The 17,646-nt window shown below is 40.0% G+C and overlaps 2 protein-coding genes across 2 annotated transcripts in view; both read right to left on the reverse strand.

The window, feature by feature from the left end:
* Window positions 1–6,626: 6,626 nt before the first annotated feature.
* Window positions 6,627–7,051, reverse strand: LOC107293029 (histone H2A type 2-B-like). Its single transcript, XM_015822161.1, has one exon. The coding sequence runs from the start codon at window positions 7,049–7,051 to the stop codon at window positions 6,671–6,673; it is 381 nt and encodes a 126-aa protein (XP_015677647.1). The 3' UTR covers window positions 6,627–6,670.
* A 2,223-nt stretch (window positions 7,052–9,274) lies between these two features.
* The window catches only part of HMCES (5-hydroxymethylcytosine binding, ES cell specific), a 12,129-nt gene continuing 3,757 nt past the window's right edge, over window positions 9,275–17,646 (reverse strand). The window contains exons 3-7 of the mRNA XM_015822130.1: window positions 15,589–15,732; window positions 13,898–14,017; window positions 12,384–12,550; window positions 11,696–11,888; window positions 9,275–10,800 (exon numbers count right to left, since the gene is read on the reverse strand). Of these exons, the coding sequence (XP_015677616.1) occupies window positions 10,591–10,800; window positions 11,696–11,888; window positions 12,384–12,550; window positions 13,898–14,017; window positions 15,589–15,732 (834 nt within the window). The 3' untranslated portion in view covers window positions 9,275–10,590. The remainder of the gene's footprint in view (window positions 10,801–11,695; window positions 11,889–12,383; window positions 12,551–13,897; window positions 14,018–15,588; window positions 15,733–17,646) is intronic.

A 17,646-nucleotide genomic window follows, 5' to 3' on the forward strand; every position in this document is an offset into this window, starting at 1 on the left:
TATAAAAATACTTCCCCCCCCCCACCCACATCTGGGCGAGGTTCGGCCCCTCGCCATCAGCCTCCGATTACTGCAGGGGAGAAGGGATCGTTCTTGGTGGATTCCTAAACTTTGAACTACCAGCAGGCTCGGTCGCCCCCTCTTTAAAAAAGCTGGGGTGTCATGGCAACAGCCTGTTGGATGCACAGGCGTCCGCACAGTTCCTGGCCAGGAGTGCTGGCGGCGCTGTATGCGGGGTGGGGGTAGGGTGGGGGGCGATCGTATGGGACCAAGTGACCAGCAGAGTAGCTGATTTTACCTCCGAGACTTGCGCAATCACTGCAGGTTTGAAATACGTATCTAGTCGGGGCGGGGGAAGGGGGGGGGAAACGCAGTTCACTTTCGCCTACAAGATTTTGTATCGTCCTTTTCAGGTCTCGTCTTCAAAATGCCTTTTTTAAAAAAAAAAAAAATTTCCTCGTGTTTTTGTTCAATAAACCGTTTAAAAAAACATTTTTCTCCCGTTCTGGTTTTCCTCGGTGTTGTCCTATTCAAGATGGAAACGAGAGACGGTCGGTTTTATTTTTTGGGGGGGAAGATGGGGATACGGGGGCGTTGGAATCCCGCGCGAGATGCCGAAATCACGGAGGAACGGGGGGGTCTCGAGGTGGCTACGGTCGAGGGGCTCGGTGCAGATTTTTGGCGCCCCCTCCCCATCAATGCAACTGACTGGGTGGGCGTGGCCGTTTGCTCCCCTTCTGCCTCATCTACCAGTGTTTCTGAACCTTGACAATTTTAAGGCATGTGGACTTCAACTCCCAGAATTCCACAGCCAGCATTGCTGGCTGTGGAATTCTGGGAGTTGAAGTCCACATGCCTTAAAATTGTCAAGGTTCAGAAACACTGATTAATTTAAGCTATTGGCGAAGATGCGGCCCCCTTTCCGGTCTCTTTCCCCCTAGGGGTTTTCTTCTCTACAGATCTTAACACTCGGGGGTAGCCTTGTATGGGGCGCAGCAGAGCCGCCTAGGGCCGATATAAAAATAAAGGTAAAGCAACCCTCTGGGCAACTCCAGGAAGATTAACCTTTTCACGCCCACCCTGAGGCGGACACGCCCAGACATTTTATAAAGCCCCCCCCCCCCCCCGCGCCATTGGCGAGTTCTATTCCTGGCCTTCGAGATAGTCATCTGGCGCTCTTGCGCATGCGCAAGCGGGGATGCCGATTGGGCGGTGGAGAAGAGCGATTCCCGAGCGGAAGTAGCGTCGTCGGACGGAAGGCTTCGGATTCGAAGATCCTGGGCGGGAGGGGGGAAGAGTCGAGGCTTCTAGCTGTGGAAATTTGCTCTCCCGTTTTTCTCGCGGCGCTCTTTGGTTCCCTCGTTGCTGAAGATGCCCTTGTGTTCGCTTACTGGGAAAGGCTTCCGGGCAGGGGTTGCTACGACTTTTGGCCATCCCACCTCCTCTTTGGTGTAATCTTAATGTACGCAACTCCCTTAAAAGACCCAAACACCCAAATGAACAGCAATGGACAATGAAAACAATACAACGAAACTGAGAAAGGCGGATTTATTGTGACAATGTAACCGAAAGGTTCTTCGTACTCAAAGGAGGTACGACTCAGAGAAACCCTCTTAGAGGAACGTTTTTAGAACCAGCACAATGCAGCCATTGCTGGTCATAACTACTCGGCCCCTCCAATCCCTCTGATCACCTTTTAGTGCCATTTCTTGTGCATGTGTAGGAAAGGAACTTGTAGCAAAATTAACTCTTCCCCATCTCTCCCACATCTAAAGCCCCTTTTTAATTCAGTATAAACCACAGAAACTAGGCCGGATGCAAAAACTAAAATGCTAGGGTAAGATGTCTTTCACATCTACCAAATACTGGTAAAGGACATGTATTATATTCCTTGTAACTCAGTATCTCCTAAAGCATTTGATGAATCGACTCTACTCAGGGGAATCTGGATAAATAAAATTCAAAACATGTAATTGGTAAAAAAACAGACTGCACTTTTATAATTCCAAGGATATTAGAAAAGTGGGCTAGGTCTTAGATAATTTTGGATGTGCTAGCCAAGACCCAGGATACTACATATTGTCTTTGGGCAAAGCAGCAATTCCCCAGAAGAGGCTGGCTTTCACTTTCTGCCTTCAGAAGCAAGAAAACACAAAGGATCAAGAAAACATTAAGGAGCCTATAAACATCTACATAGGTCTTTTCAACTATCCTTGCTGCAATGACCTGTACTGAAACTCAAGATCTGCTTTCAGAAAGGAGTAACTTGTTTAATCTTTGGGGGAAGGGTTGGCATGGAATTGTACTATTTCCATTTCACAATAAGTTACTTATTTCATTTATGGCTAAATTCATATTATACATTAAAACCTTCCCTGTCTGCAAAATTGCATCATTACATAGCTAACACTTAAGAGTTCAGGATTGGCACAAAGGTTATTAAGACCTGTTATTTCTGAGGTCTGGGAAGAAAGATCGAAAGCACAATACCATGGTACATGTTTACGGGGGTGGGGGTGGGTGTAATGGCAGCAGAGTCAGAAAATAGTTACCTAAGAAAGAGTTGCCTATTGCTCCCTAGAGTTTATCTTTAGCAAGATGACAGCACTCATCTTCCCACCATCCATTCTGTTTACCATAGAATTTAAGTCTTACTCTCATTCAACTGGCAGGGGAAAGCATTTTCCACCCTACTTAAGAGCAATAGGCTACCTTAGATGGGCACACAATATCACATATGATTAACCACCACTCTGCTCCCATCATCTGCACTCAATGCTGCTCCATTATTTTACCAGAAGGAAGAACCATTTTGGAGTCTACAAAGTACTCATCCTAACAACAAACTAGTTTCAACCACTATAACTGGAGGGACATAATGGTAGTAGAAAAAAGATCAACAGTGACCCTTCAGTAGACATGGCTTATGTAGGCATGGAAGCTGCTACAATCTTATTTTGATAATGGTAAGTTGTAAAAATAAGAGTAAGCTTTTATATCTAAACTGTAGAAGGGCATTATAACTTATTATAAAGGTCGTCGTTGATTTACAATAAAAATTATTAATATAGCTTGTTTTGAGGGTATAATATTGACAATTATCGCACAGATGAAGACAGATCATGGAAGTAGTTTTACATCTATGGAAATAAAGATAATAAGAGACTCAACATCACACCCTGTCTAAGTAAATCAAGGGCTCAAAAGTCAATCAAGTAATCAAGGGCTTTCTTAAAGCAAGTAGAAGCCACAAGAGGGAAGTAAGAATACATTTCTACCGTATCCAAGATGCTCTACAGCAGTTTTAAGTCTCATATAGCAGCTATAGATTTGCTTGCAAACTAAAGCACTTAATAAAGTGATACAAAAATTTTACATGCCAACACACAATTCAGCTTCAAATTTTCAAATAATACAATTTCCCCAGGTAATATGTTGATACAGTGGTCTGTTCCTAACTGCAAAAAAAGGTGTTATGGCATCATAACACAAACTCTGAACTTTCATATTTGTATCATGTCACACACAAATATGTAAGGGACAGTATTTATGACTATGCATATTTTGTCATTCCCCCCACCAGACCACAAATGAAAAAGAGCTTGGAAAATGAAGTTAAGGGACTCGCACTCTCTGACAAGATGATCAACACATTTCTGCTGTTGATCTTTCCTTTCTTCCAACAGTATTCCTAGCCATTTCTCTTTCCACAAATCAAAGAATTCCAAGCAGATAAATCAACATGTTGAGAGACAATGTTGATGTGTACTCAAGACTGAATCAGTTTAATATTTGTTTTGCACTTTCCAGTTTCACAACTTTTGCATTTTCTAATACAAAACAATAGTTGACATAACACAAAATACTGATTTTGAAAGTAATTTTTAAGAGACAGAAAACACAAATAAAGGAACTCTTGTTTTCAGCCATTATTTGCATTTCAAGGATTCCTTCCCTTCTTTGATGCAATCAGTGTTCATTCTCACAGAAAGCAAGAGCCTGCCCGATCCAGTACCAGAAAAATGAGATAGCTATTTAAATCCAAGAGGTCTTTTTTCCCTAGGTCTGTAATGGGCAACAGGCAAGACAGACATAGATAGGTAAAGTTTGTTTCTTAAGTATCATTAATGAGACTGTACACTCACCAGCAACTGACTGAACAAACCATATTCCTTATTCTGTTATTAAAGTATCTCAGCCTCCACTGGTTTAGATCTCCTTAGCTGAATCCAGAGTAAGACAATAGTTCATCCACAGATTTACATCCCACATGATGATTCGAACACATGCTACTTAACTGCACATACACAGCTGACCATATACATGATTACAGATTCTATTTGCTCAATAGCCTAGAGACTGCTGCATGCACATGGCTCTATAAACTTTTCACCTAAGCAAGCAAGTTTTGGCTCTGTACCACAGCTACTAGGCATTACAGGACAGGCTAGGCCAGCCTCCATGCTCATACGTTATCCAAACACCTATTTAGTAAACCACCGACACTAACTAGATATTTTACTCTTGTATAAATTATTTGTTTCCTAAAAACCCAACCTCCAAACATTAAGCTACTGAGGATTACAATTAGATGGATGCCATACTTGCACTCTATTTTAAGCACTAGAAGCAAAATTCCAAACAAAAAACACTGTGTATAGATTAAAGTGCAAACTGGGGTACAAATGCTAGACTTCAATCATTACAGGTGACATTACAAGAGAACTGATAATGGAAGGAGGAAACACAACAAAACTGCTTACTGTTTCAAGAAAACAATAACTGTATATCATTGAGGCTGAAAACCACAAAAGTAGTCACACTAAAATACTTTGATTTTAGTTCCAGTGACATCAAAAGGACAAAAGTAGACATAAATCAAAAGACTCTTGCTTGGAGGAGTTTCCAGATAAACTGGAAGCTGGAACTGTTAAGCACATTCAGATCTGAATATATCATACCAAAAGTAGAGATAAACAGCATCTCTCTTCCCCATTCTTCCCTCCATCCCCTTATTTGAAAATCTTCCTTATGGGGTGGCACTCCTATTCCACTTTTGCCTCTGGAACATATTAGCTGTTACAAGAGCTGCTTGATGCGAAGACTATAAAGCAGTGATGGCAAACCTTTTAGAGACCGAGTGCCCAAACTGCAACCCAAAACCCACTTATGCATCTTCGAGTGCCAGATGGGTGTGGCCCATTGGCTGGGCGTGGCTGCAGTGATAACGGCAGACTGGGTGGGACTAAAAAGTTCAATCAGTCAATTCCAACTTTGCAAGAACTTTTTTTCCCCTGCGAGAAGTTGAAATTGACTGATTGATTGAACCTTTTTTTTTTTTTGCACACGGCGGCGGAGGCCTAAAGCGAAAAGGTTTTATAAAACCCAGCTGAAAGCCTAGGACTGGGGCGACGACGCACGTGCCCACAGAGAGGGCTCTGCGTGCCGCCTCTGGCACCCGTGCCATAGGTTCGCCACCACTGCTATAAAGCAAAGATGTGTACATATCCTAGGAATTCTTAGAAAATCTTTGCCTCTCAGTCAAGATTTACTCATTAAGATTTTGTTGCAACACAAAAAACAAACTCAACAAAGAAACAGGAATGGAGTGCCACTACAACTACACAACAATTCATCATAAAGCAAACACAAGGAAAACATTAACATATGAAGCTATTCCTTTCTCAGCAAAAAAGTTATTTTCACATTTAAAATTTCCTGGCTACTTCCTTCCCTCCCACATTTTTAATCGATAAATTCATGATCACATTTAATGGGGATGTGCAACAGCATCAGAGAGATCAATCCATCACCATCTCCAGGACAGAACAGTTTTAAGAGATTAGGTTGAGTGTTGGTGCACCGCAATGGCCAACCCTCCTTCCTCTGTATACTCTCACCTTTTAGGTACAGAAAGAGAGAGAAAAATCAGCATTGTCACACAGTGAGGCCTATTGCCTAAGCAGCTCCTCGCCTTCCCAATGTTAGCCTGTGCTGCTTCATGACTTTCCCATCTTCAGGACTCTCATTTTTTCAGTTCTCCAAGAATAAAAATGCAACGACCATTCTAGTGTAAAAAGCCTAATCCTTTCCCCCCCCCTCCTCTTCTCCAGGGAATCAAAGCGATTTAAGGGAGCAAAATAAAGGTGAACACCCACACAGCTCCAAGGCAATGGATGTTAGGCTCAATCGTCCCAGGGAAAAGGGGCGGAGGAAAAAAAAAAAATCTATTTGCAAGGCGCTAAATGGCAGCCAGGCCCGAAGCACGTGCCCTTTCTGTGACACGAAAAATGAGGACTGCTCTTCCCACGTCAGTCTGCAGAACTGAAAAGGAGCAGGGACTCAGCGCTGGGCCAGGCGAGGAAGCGCACGAGGAACCCAACGGTTGTAGCACCAGCAGCACCGAGACGTGGAGCGGGGGGTGGGGAGGAGGAGGCAAGAGGGCCAGGATCAGATTAGCAAGAAAAGGGCGAGTGGGGACTGCTCTCAGCGCTGGCTGCACCAGGGCAGATGATGCGGTAAAGAAATCTGCCCGGCACTGGCTGCACCAAGTGACGGAAGGAAGGAAGGAAGGAAGGAAGGAATGTCCGGTGGCCGCTGCACCAGATCCTGTGGGTGGGGCGCAAGGAAATAAACGGCCGAGCGCTTTCCTTTAGCCAGGCAACCGGCCTCATTTCTTGGAGCTCTGGGTCTTCTTGGGCAGCAGCACGGCCTGGATATTGGGCAGAACCCCACCCTGGGCGATAGTCACCCCACCCAGCAGCTTGTTGAGCTCCTCGTCGTTGCGGATGGCCAGCTGCAGGTGCCGGGGGATGATCCTGGTCTTTTTGTTGTCCCGGGCAGCGTTGCCGGCCAGTTCCAGGATCTCAGCCGAGAGATACTCCAGCACGGCAGCTAAATAAACAGGTGCTCCGGCGCCCACACGCTCCGCGTAGTTGCCTTTCCGCAGCAGCCGGTGCACTCGCCCGACTGGGAACTGGAGGCCGGCTCGAGAGGAGCGAGACTTGGCTTTGGCTCTGGCTTTGCCTCCGGATTTACCTCGGCCGGACATAACGAGGCGAGGCTGGGCGCTCGGAGAGAGCGAGGCGCCGAGACCAGTTTGCAAAGCAGGCAGGCAGAAACGGCCTCGTCTGGATAACGGGAAGAAATGACATCCGCGTAAGCGGCGGAGGGGAGGGGGCGACTAGAGCGGCAGGATGCTGACGCCGAGCATTCCACACTCCTCCCGCCCGTGGCCTCGACCCGATCTAATGACAACCCGGTCCACGAGCTCCAATTAGCTCTCCTTGGGACACCCCCCCCCTCCCCTTACCGTTGGTTACTTCCACAAGGCCGCCGAGTACCCGCAGCTGCAATGACAACAAGCGCGAGGCGCTGAAGGATATATAAATCCAAGCACATCCTCTCCCTGGCTTCCCATTGGCGGCCAAGAGAGTGGAGCTGCGCTCTTATTGGCGGCCTCTCCGATCCCTGATTTGCATCGCGTCCTCCATATTCGGCCTCGGCTGAGAACTAGGGCAGCAGCAGAGCTAAAGGACTTGGATGCGTGCAAAAGGATTAAGTATTAATAAAGGAGAATATTTGTAGCTCACGGTTGATCTGAAGGGTCCCTGGTGCTCTCTGAGCTTGCTTGTTTTTTTTTGCCGACGTTTCATTACACAAACTAGGTAACCTCATCAGTACTAGGGAGGAGTGCGGTTTGTTGTCAGTTTATATTCTACTCTTGACTGTCAGTGTTGGTGGGGGAGGTCTCGGAGATTCTTTGATTGGGCTGTTTGGCTTCTTTGGCAGTTTCTTGATTAAGGTATTGTTTACTTGATTGTTGGTCTGATGTTAACCTTGGAGTTAATCTATGCTGATCTGGGTGCTGATTGCTGGAGGAAAGGTGCTTGGGTCTTTTTGGGCTGGGTGAGTCTCTTTTGCATAGTCTATAGATGTTGTTAATGTCTATGTGTCTAGTGATGGCTGATTTGTCAGAGTGTCAGGCTTCCAGAAATTCCCTGGTGTTTTTGGACTTGGGTTAATCTAGGATGGTCTCAATTGAAACTATGATTAAATCTGTATGTATGTTATGAAATTAATGATGAAAATTCTTTAATTTCACAACATAGACAGATTGAACCACCTGGCTGACTGTGCAACCAATCATAATAGTAATAAAATATTTGCTCACATGCTGGATTGGGCATTGGGGACAATTAATGCATGGTTTATTAACATGTTTGTCTACCATGTCCTACTATTACAAATTGTGAAGCATATTCAAGTATCTCTCAGCCCAACCTTCCTCACAAGATTGCTGTTAAGAAAAATAGGGAGCTCTATGTACATCACCTTGATCTCTTGAATGTTTGGAACTAATTAAAATAGCAAACTGCTATTCAAAATTGTTACTGGATGCTTCTTTATACTGAGCAGGTTATACATATTTAAGTGAAGAGAAATTTTTGAATAAGTCAGTAAACTGGGCTATTAAAAAGCAGGGAGAAATTAATCAGCTACTCAGTAATGTACAGATTTTTCCCCCATGCAACTATTTCAGCAACAGCTGTAGTCACTGTAAAATTATAATGTACAACTAATATTGAAGAGACTCTTCTTCCTACACCCATAACTATAAATTTGCACCCACACAATCAAATTACATAAAACTGTTGCAATGGCCAAAAAGGTTCACCTCAACCTTCAAAGGAGGTGTCCACAAAAGATCTCCATTCATGAAAACAGACAGTTATGCCCATTTTTAGCTTGAGCTCTGGATGTTTTTGGAACTAATAACTATCATCCAAAAGCCATGGAAAAATTCCATCCCTCGGTGACCTAAACTTCTTTCATTATCCAATAAGGAGATCTTAGAAAGCTGATTACAGGCAATACTCCTGTTTTCTTCAGTTCCAATTGTAGTCATTCTTAAATAATTGGAAAGGTAATCCTGCATCATTCCCAATGATAGTACAAAAAGGGATATAGCACAAGGGATATCACAAACTACAGAATGTTCAAAATGGTTACAACCTAAATTGGTACAAAAGTACAAACTCTTCAGAATTGGGAATACTTTCTGCACTGGATAATCAAATGCCCAGAATTCTGATTATATATATTAATGTACACTTTTATAAATACCAAAATAAGGGAGACTGTAAATTGTATTTTACTGTATTTAGTAGGAATTGCAGTATGCGTGCAAACAATGGGATAGCTAAATGCTTTTTTATTTCTAAAGCGGTGGTCAGAAGGTAAGAAATTAATGTCAAAAAACTTTAACTCTGAACAAAATCTTTATTTATACTACCAGCATTGTCTATGTATTAAAACCTTTAAAAATACCCCAATACCCTGCCTTATTTCTAGTGAACAATATTTCATGCATTTCAGAGGAACTTTGAATAATTGGAGCCCAACTATTTTTCTGCATATCTAATAAAATGAATGATCATGTAACCAAGTATCTTTTTTTAAAAAAAATTAAATGCTCTTCCCTCTCTCTAGCCCAGAATTTTGTGAAGAATATACATCTGCATGAATTTCAGCCCTATTCAGACTTTGTATATTCCAGCTTTTTGTGAGTGAAATAAGTTGATCTTATGCATAAAGGTGGATTTATCTTCTGAAATACCATTTTAACCACCCAGCTGTCCTTTGACAATAGTGGTCCTGATGTCTCTTAGGCTGAACCGCAACACTTTGCCTTGAGTCCAGCATGACTCATTGTAAGCAGCTAACATTTTGTCTTTATCTCTAAAGCTTTAGTTTACAATCTTGCTTTTTTTTTAACTAAATATCCAGTTATAATTAATACAGCCAACTAACACTGCTGCTTCTTATCTTCACTCTCCCAAAAAACAAGATTAAAGTTCTTTCTCTCTTCCTTGCTATTCTCTTACCACTTACTCAAAATACTGGCTATAGTGATGGCCTGATCATCATTATAACTTTGATGAATTTATTAAACAATTCTACCAAAGGTTTGGAATGTGCAGTAAATCCAAAATAGTGAAACAAGATCCTTTTGGAATAGCTTCCCAACCCATAGGAATTTGTATTTGTATATTGCTTGCAGATGACATTCTACTTCTTTCAAAACAGATAAAAAAGGGCAAAAATTTGAGCTGGTTTCAGTATAAAGTAAATGATCATTCTCACTATGCAGCAACAACAAATCTCTAGCCTTAACAGTGACCTATTTTTTCCCATAAAAGATGAAGCAATCCACAAAGTGAATTGAACAAATACTATGATGGTAACCATGACAAACCAAATCTCTGCTTGTGTCCTTGGAGGAGAAAAATAAATAACATTAAATCTTTTGCTTCTTACATATTTTGGAACGCTATTGCCTTTTCAAAATTGGCAAGGTCAAGTCAATGCTGCATCTATACCCTATTTGTTTCAGACAAAAAAACCTAAGTATTAAATGTCAAAGCTCATCTACTCAGCATCAGGAAGGAAGCACATCTGAAGTCTTATAAACTATTTATAGATTATACCTGCATTATAATCTAAATCGGGAGACTTAAATAATGCAATAACTCAATACATAAGACCCTATTTGGCTAAGCTTAGTAATAAGCAATATAACCAAATTTATCACTGCTTTTTCAGTTGCTTTGCAGAAGGTTCTCCATCTTTTTTGAGCCACTGATGCATTAAGTCCATGCTAGTTTTTTTACATGGTGGTGTCTGGATGAACTGGCTGGACCACTTTGGTAAATTGTCTTCATCCTTGTCATCTTTCTTGGGGCCTTTATTTTTTAACCAGTTCAGCATTACTGTGCTGCTTGCATTAATCTTGGTATTCTGAACGATACAAATTAAGAAAAATAAGATTTTTATGACTAGTTCATACAAAACCGTAGACTAATTTAAGGAATCTTGATATTACAATCTAGTGGTTTCATGGAGCATTCCGACTTGATGAAATGAAAAATATGACCACAACTGAGCCCAAAATTTCTATTGCTAAATGAGACGGTTGTTAAGTGGGCTTTGCCCCATTTTACGACCTTTCTTGCCACAGTTGTTAAATGAAGTGTTAGTAACACAATTGTACAGTGAATCTGGCTTCCCTATTGACTTTGCTTGTCAGGTCACAAAAGGTGATCACATGACCCTGGGACACTGCAACCATCATAAATATGAGCCAGTTGCCAAGCAGGCAAATTTTGATCACGTGACTATAGGGGAATGCTACAGTAGTCATAAATGTGAAAAACAGTCCTAAGTCACTTTTTTCAGTGCCACTTTGAACAAGCCCTAAATGAATGGTTATATGTTGAGGACTACCTATACTGAAAAGAAAAAAGATTCCCAGGAAAACAAATTTATATCTGATGACGGCAAATTCAGCTTATCAAGATCACACACACCAAGTTATCCAGAAAACTTTGATGAAGACCTTAAAATAGTATTTTTTTACCTTATGAACTGCTAAGCAGAATACAGATGCAGAAGATGTACATGCATTCCATCTTTGAATTTCATGCTCTCCAAGTCAATCAGTAACATCAATGCGACATTTATTTTTGTGAAGAGATGCTTAGCCTAAACAGGTGGCAGCATCTTAGTCAATCTCAGAAGCTAAGCAGGGTCAGCCATGCTTAGTATCTGGATGGGAGACTGCCATAAAATTACAAGGCTGTAAAATAGATTGGGAAGTTGAAACTATACCCTAGAAAATGAAATGCAAACATACCTTCTTGAGATCCAATTCAATGGGTAAAATGCATTCTAATGAATTATTTCTGGAATTGTTCACTATTGTTGATACAGGATGGAAGGCGATGTTTTCTGTGGGCTGGATAAGGTGAAGTGCTTCTTCTGTGGGTACTTCTGCAAAGTCCAGCCATTTTCTAACTGCTTCATCCCCATCCAGAATAGCTGGCATTCTAGACAAGTAGAAAGACAAGAGATTTTAGTGATGGAGATCCAAACTAATCCACAACCTGTAATAATAGAACACATAAAAGGCAAATATCAGTATGAATGAGATTCTAAAAACCAAATTCAGCACACACAAAAAAGGTCTGACATTGCAGCACTCTCATTAAAAGCTCACTCAATTTCTCCAAGGATTAAACTGATCAAGCATTAAACAATGCAGAAGGTTTGGAACAAAGCTTAAATATTACTGCTATTTGAATAAGTCATGCAGAAGTTACCATAGATACCTATTTCATACAGACATAAAAAGATTCCTCCATCTTATAAGATCAGATAAGCTTTCATATTCTGACTTTGATGTTTAAAAATAAGCATTTACTATCTGGTAAATACAGAAAAAAATAGATAAAGAGTAAGTGGCAATCGATGAAGCATTATCTTTAAGTTACTGCATGTTACAGTACGTTCTATGAGAAGCACTCCCTAGTCATGTCTCTTGCCTGTGATGGATGGATCTTACACATTCAGATGCATCTACTGTGATGATACTGTAACTGTACAATGGTTCTCCATTCTGGGGCTCCCAGCAGTCAAAAATCCCAGCCATGGTAAGCAGTTTCCTGCCTTTTGAATCTTCGACCTCATCTTCCATATCTGGTTTGGTGAACTGCAAATGAAAAGACAGTACATTAAAAAAAAAAAACCCTTTAACAGCACAGGATCGCCTTTTAAACAGACAAACATCACATCTTTAGATCTCTCATCCTCATCTTCTTGTAAATGAAGTTCGGTTTACTAATCCTTAACTAGCACCATTATTATTGCATGGAACATCAAATTATTATTGATTCTATTACTACTGCATAATTACATCACAATAACTGAAATTTAACTCATAATTCATAATTTGACACTAGAGAACAAAATGGTTCCTCTGGCACTGAATGCATTTTATAAATTAAGCTTGTGAACTACCTAAATTAAAATCTGTTTGCCAGTCCAGGCTCTGATAATTTCTTAGATTATTACACAATATCATATGTGAGGTTGTCTTTGAAGACTGCTCAAAAAGTGAATATCTTTAAAGAAAAGGTCTTCACAAATCATTTACCAAATTTTAGTAGCTAAAATCATGTGTTGGGAACTTATCTCCATTCCTGATTTCAGAATACAATTCAAATAACTTTATTTGATAAGCTGTATACAGCTTAGCCTGGTTTTCAGGCTCACCTTGTCATATCTTGAAGCAAGGTTAGTAATTTTAACAATAGCACTTAGATTTATATACCACTTCATATACCCTCCCTAAGCAGTTTACAGTCAGCATACTGCCCCCAATAATCTGAGTCCTCATTTTACCGACCACAGAAGAATAGAAGTCTGAATCAACCTTGAGCTGGTCAGGATTGAACTCCTAGCAGCAGGCAGAATTAGCCTGCAATACTGCATTCTACTGCGCCACTATGGCTCCATTTCAGTTGCATTACCACCATTCCTCAGGGCATTTTGCTTTGGGTCTACATTACTTACTTTTAGATGCTAGGCAAAAAAACCTATTTGTCCTTCAGATGTTTCTCACATTATGTACTTTTATTCATGCCAGGATGTTTTTAGCAATACATTTTATTCATTATTTTAAACTGTCCTGGAAATATCAAAGTGATCCGTGTATAAGTGCTGATTATTGCAGTTTACCAATGATACATTTGGAATTGTTAAATGCCCAGGGACTCAAATAAGTGTTTCAAAAAGTAGAATGTATGCTTAGGAATACTACATTTCCTAAATACAAGAGTCTTTAAGCAAGCAGGATGATACATGACCATCCTCAACCTGAGTTGCAGCAGCTATGACAAAAAGGAGAAAATGTAAAGGCACAGTTCCATCCATTTCTATCTGATAAATCTAATATATATTATATATAGTAGTAGCAATAATCTTTTATGGGGGCAGCTTTTGAAAAAGTATCAATGAAACATCAGCATTAAGTATAAAGATTGCAGTACTGTCATACCATTTCCTGCTCAGTTTGGGCAAAATAAATGAAATATGGCTGCTTTTGTCCATTATGTTGTCGCCATTCATAGTAGCCATCGGCCAGCACCACACAGCGTTTGCCTTTTGAGAGAGGTACCTTTGGGAAAAGAGAAGAGCAGGATGAATAGCAATCTATTCAATGCTAACTTCAAATGCATTAGAAGCATACATTTTATGGTTGTTTCTGGCAGATTATAATACTATCTCATAGAGCAGGCTATAAAACCATATTCAGAGCAAGAGGTCACTCTGTTTTAATTAGGACTGTGCAGCAATCAGGATTCAAAGGGAGAGAGAAAGATGGGTTCAAAGTGCACAGGAACACTCAGGGAGCATCTGTCAATAATTGCTGCAGAGTTCCTGTGTTTGCTTGACCACTGTCATTTAATCCCAGGACAAGGAACACTATATATGATTTAAGGTGGCGCTACCAGGGGCTAAAGGAGTTCACACCTGTGCTCCACCTTGCCATCTCTCCTTCAAATCCAGATTGGTGCAAAGTTCTAATTTTAATTATGACACTTTTTAACCTCCATATAGTAATTCCTCAACATTCACTGCTGTGTGAAAATAAACACTATATCACTTAAAATATAGGAGTGATTGCTGAAATGATGAATGGTTTCCCCCCCCAGATTAGCTAATCTTTGCTAACTGTTCTGAATTTTCTGCAGCACGGACACTGGTGTTTTCCTTATTCATCGGACCAATTTGTGGTTAATAAATCTTGAAGGCCACATTCCAGTCAGAATGCAAAGACAGAATTCTTCAGAACACCAGCTTCCTTTTCAGACTATGGCTTCTCTTAAAAGGGAGAACAGGAGGTTCCCAAGTGGAAATGTTTACACTGGGGCTCCTGACTTATTCAATAAGCTAAACTTCAAATCTGAATTATAAAACCAGCTTCCAGGTTCATAAATGATCTGAGGAATTAAATAATTTCTGCTTTGGTTTGTTCCTGATGGGATTTTGCTCCCTATTGAGAATAACTGAGGATTTTATTCATGTTACAGAATTACACTGATAAAACATCAGTGCAAGTATTGCTTAAGAACCTCATTTGTTTATATTAGATTGTAGCAGTTCTTGTTTTTATATTCCCCTACTCCAACTCTTTGAGGTCTGGGGGAAAAAAGGAAGAAAAATGCAACTGGAGAAAATAGACCAAAAATAAGTAAAAGCAGTTTCCCACAATACTGGTTAAACTACCAAGTCATTATAGATCAAAACTAAGGTTATTTGTTGCTATACAGAAGAACAAGGAGCTTTCCGGGAGGATGTCTATTTCCTCAATCATATGTACATCACTGCCTGATTCTGTTTAACTGTTATGCAGTAATCTGATCCTTCAAAAAAGGAAAGAACATTGTAGAAAAAATTAATTATATTCAACCTTTACGTTCGTTTTTAATGGGCTTATTTATACTACTGTAGTTCTAAAGGTCTGTCTTAAAAGTCAATATTTTGTTCAGTCAAGCATTTGAAATGCTATCACTAATTGGGCTTTCCTGTTTCAGACAAAAACAAGATGCAGAGTTTGTAGCATCTTGATATAGGTAGCATATTTTAAACAAAGCTCCAGTTTTCATATGTAAGTCAAAATTCATGAAGGTCATGGCTAGAAGGAAACAAATACGTTTCCCCCCCCAAACAGGCTATACAACTAACCTTATAGCAGAATTTCTCCATCATGGTATCACTCCGACAATTGGAAGTATTATACTGCATTTTAGATGGGTCAGCTTCCTTGAACCAAGCTGGAACTAGGCCCCAACGCATGGCTACAAGGATACGCTCGGAAGGACTGGCATTCTTTCATAAACCAGAAAAGGAAATATTGTGAAGAAGCACGCATAGATACATAGAATTAAGTTCACAATCAAACACTCTGTTCCAAAACCCTGTGTGCATATCACTCCTGGTACTGTGAATGCTGATATGTTTTAAATAGCAAAAACCTTAATTAATCAACTGCTTAAAAGGGAAAATCAGATTTTAAACAAGATATTTCAAGAAAGAGGCTGCACGCACAGATTCAGCTAAGGATATGCACCTTGCTTGAATATGCAACTCTCCATTTCTGAAGAATATGTTTCTGTGTATTTATATCTTATAAGTGGTTTGAATTTTGTCTTTGTTAGGAGTCTGTTGGTCTCAGAATTTCAGATAAGTTGATCAAAAACTCTTTGCTATCAACCAGTGATCTTCTGGATTTTTGCAGACCAAATATAGTAGCCCTATATTTTGTGGGGGGAAAAAACAATCAGCTAATCAGCTCGGTTACTGAAGGAATGAGTGGCAAAATGTAAATTTTGTAAAAATGTGGAAGGAGGAAGCCAAGTTGTTGGTATTATTAGAAAAGCTCAATATAGGAATTTTAGGGGTATATTGGAGTGCACACTGAGTCATATATTTCAAAACACCCCCCCCATCCCCCCCCCAAAAGGTAAGTCTTCTTCCAGATGAGCTGCATTCCTGGAGATTTCACAGACATGTCTGTGTAGTTTTCTTGGCAGCAATATAGAAGTGGGTTGATACTGCTTTTGGGGCGGTTTCAATTTTCAAGTTTAACAAACACACATGGAATTTCCAGGCTCTGTGATCCAAATACTAATTAGGCTAGATCTGCTTGGTTTGAGCCCAGACAAGGCCAATGCAAGCCAGAAGAATCATGCAAGTAAACAGTGCATTTATATATATCTTCCACTACCTATATGAGTCATTTCTCACACTTTTATCAGTTAAAACAATTGAAACACACCAACGGGTTTCATTTCTTCTTTTTGTCTGTTTAACCAAATTCACTTTCAGTGCTATCCTGTGCATCACTTCTAAATAGTTTTAAATTCAGTTTTTTTAAAAGCCCAACATTTTGTTTGTCTGAAATCTTACAATACACATTTAAGTTTAAATATTAGAAAATGTTGACAACTTAGTTTCTAATTCCATATTCATTATGTCTTCTTGATCAGTTTGGTGCTTTTACCACCACAGCATTCCAGATGTTTAAAATCACCCATACAATATTTAGTTTTCCATTTCCCCTCAAGCGTGCCCATTGCCCTTTTGTCTTGCCCTCTGCATGCTAATCCTGTGTATGTATCTCTTTTTCTCCAAGGATAAAATATTTTTTACTATATGTTGTTGCTTGTGAAGTGTAGCATAACAGATAAGTTGCCAATGAAGCAGCAGAAGTAATTAGTACTTTTTTTTTCTAGTGGAAGAGAAAAATATATGGCTCTGTAGCAATCTTTACTAACTTCATTTATTTTTCTCTCTTTGTGATTTTATGAACTGCTAAAACTTCTGTAGAATGCTATCCTGAACATTTAGGCAGGAAAATGAAAGAGGAAATAGTCTGAAAAAGCGTTATGCTCATATGAGGTTTCAAATTTGTGTATGCGCAGTGATCTGATACTTCATTATTTTAAAATACCCTACATCTTTGTTTTGAATTAAAAGTAAAAACACGTCACATTTAAGTGTTACCTTTAAGCTTGAGCAGTTACCATTATTATAAAATAGACAATATTATTATCTCCCCTCGTATCTATGCGTACATGTTTATCTAACAGATAATACAATACCATGCATATTTGAAAACCATGGAAAATCCTAAAATGTTATGGTGAATTCATTTAAATAAACCTGTGGCATTAAATCAAATATGTCAGTGATGGCGAATCTTTTAGACACCGAGTGCCCAAAAACCACCCCACCCCCTGC

Source organism: Protobothrops mucrosquamatus, unplaced genomic scaffold (genome assembly GCF_001527695.2).
Source record: "Protobothrops mucrosquamatus isolate PMUCROS unplaced genomic scaffold, P.Mucros_1.0 scaffold_171, whole genome shotgun sequence".
NCBI classification, from domain to species: Eukaryota; Metazoa; Chordata; class Lepidosauria; order Squamata; family Viperidae; genus Protobothrops; species Protobothrops mucrosquamatus.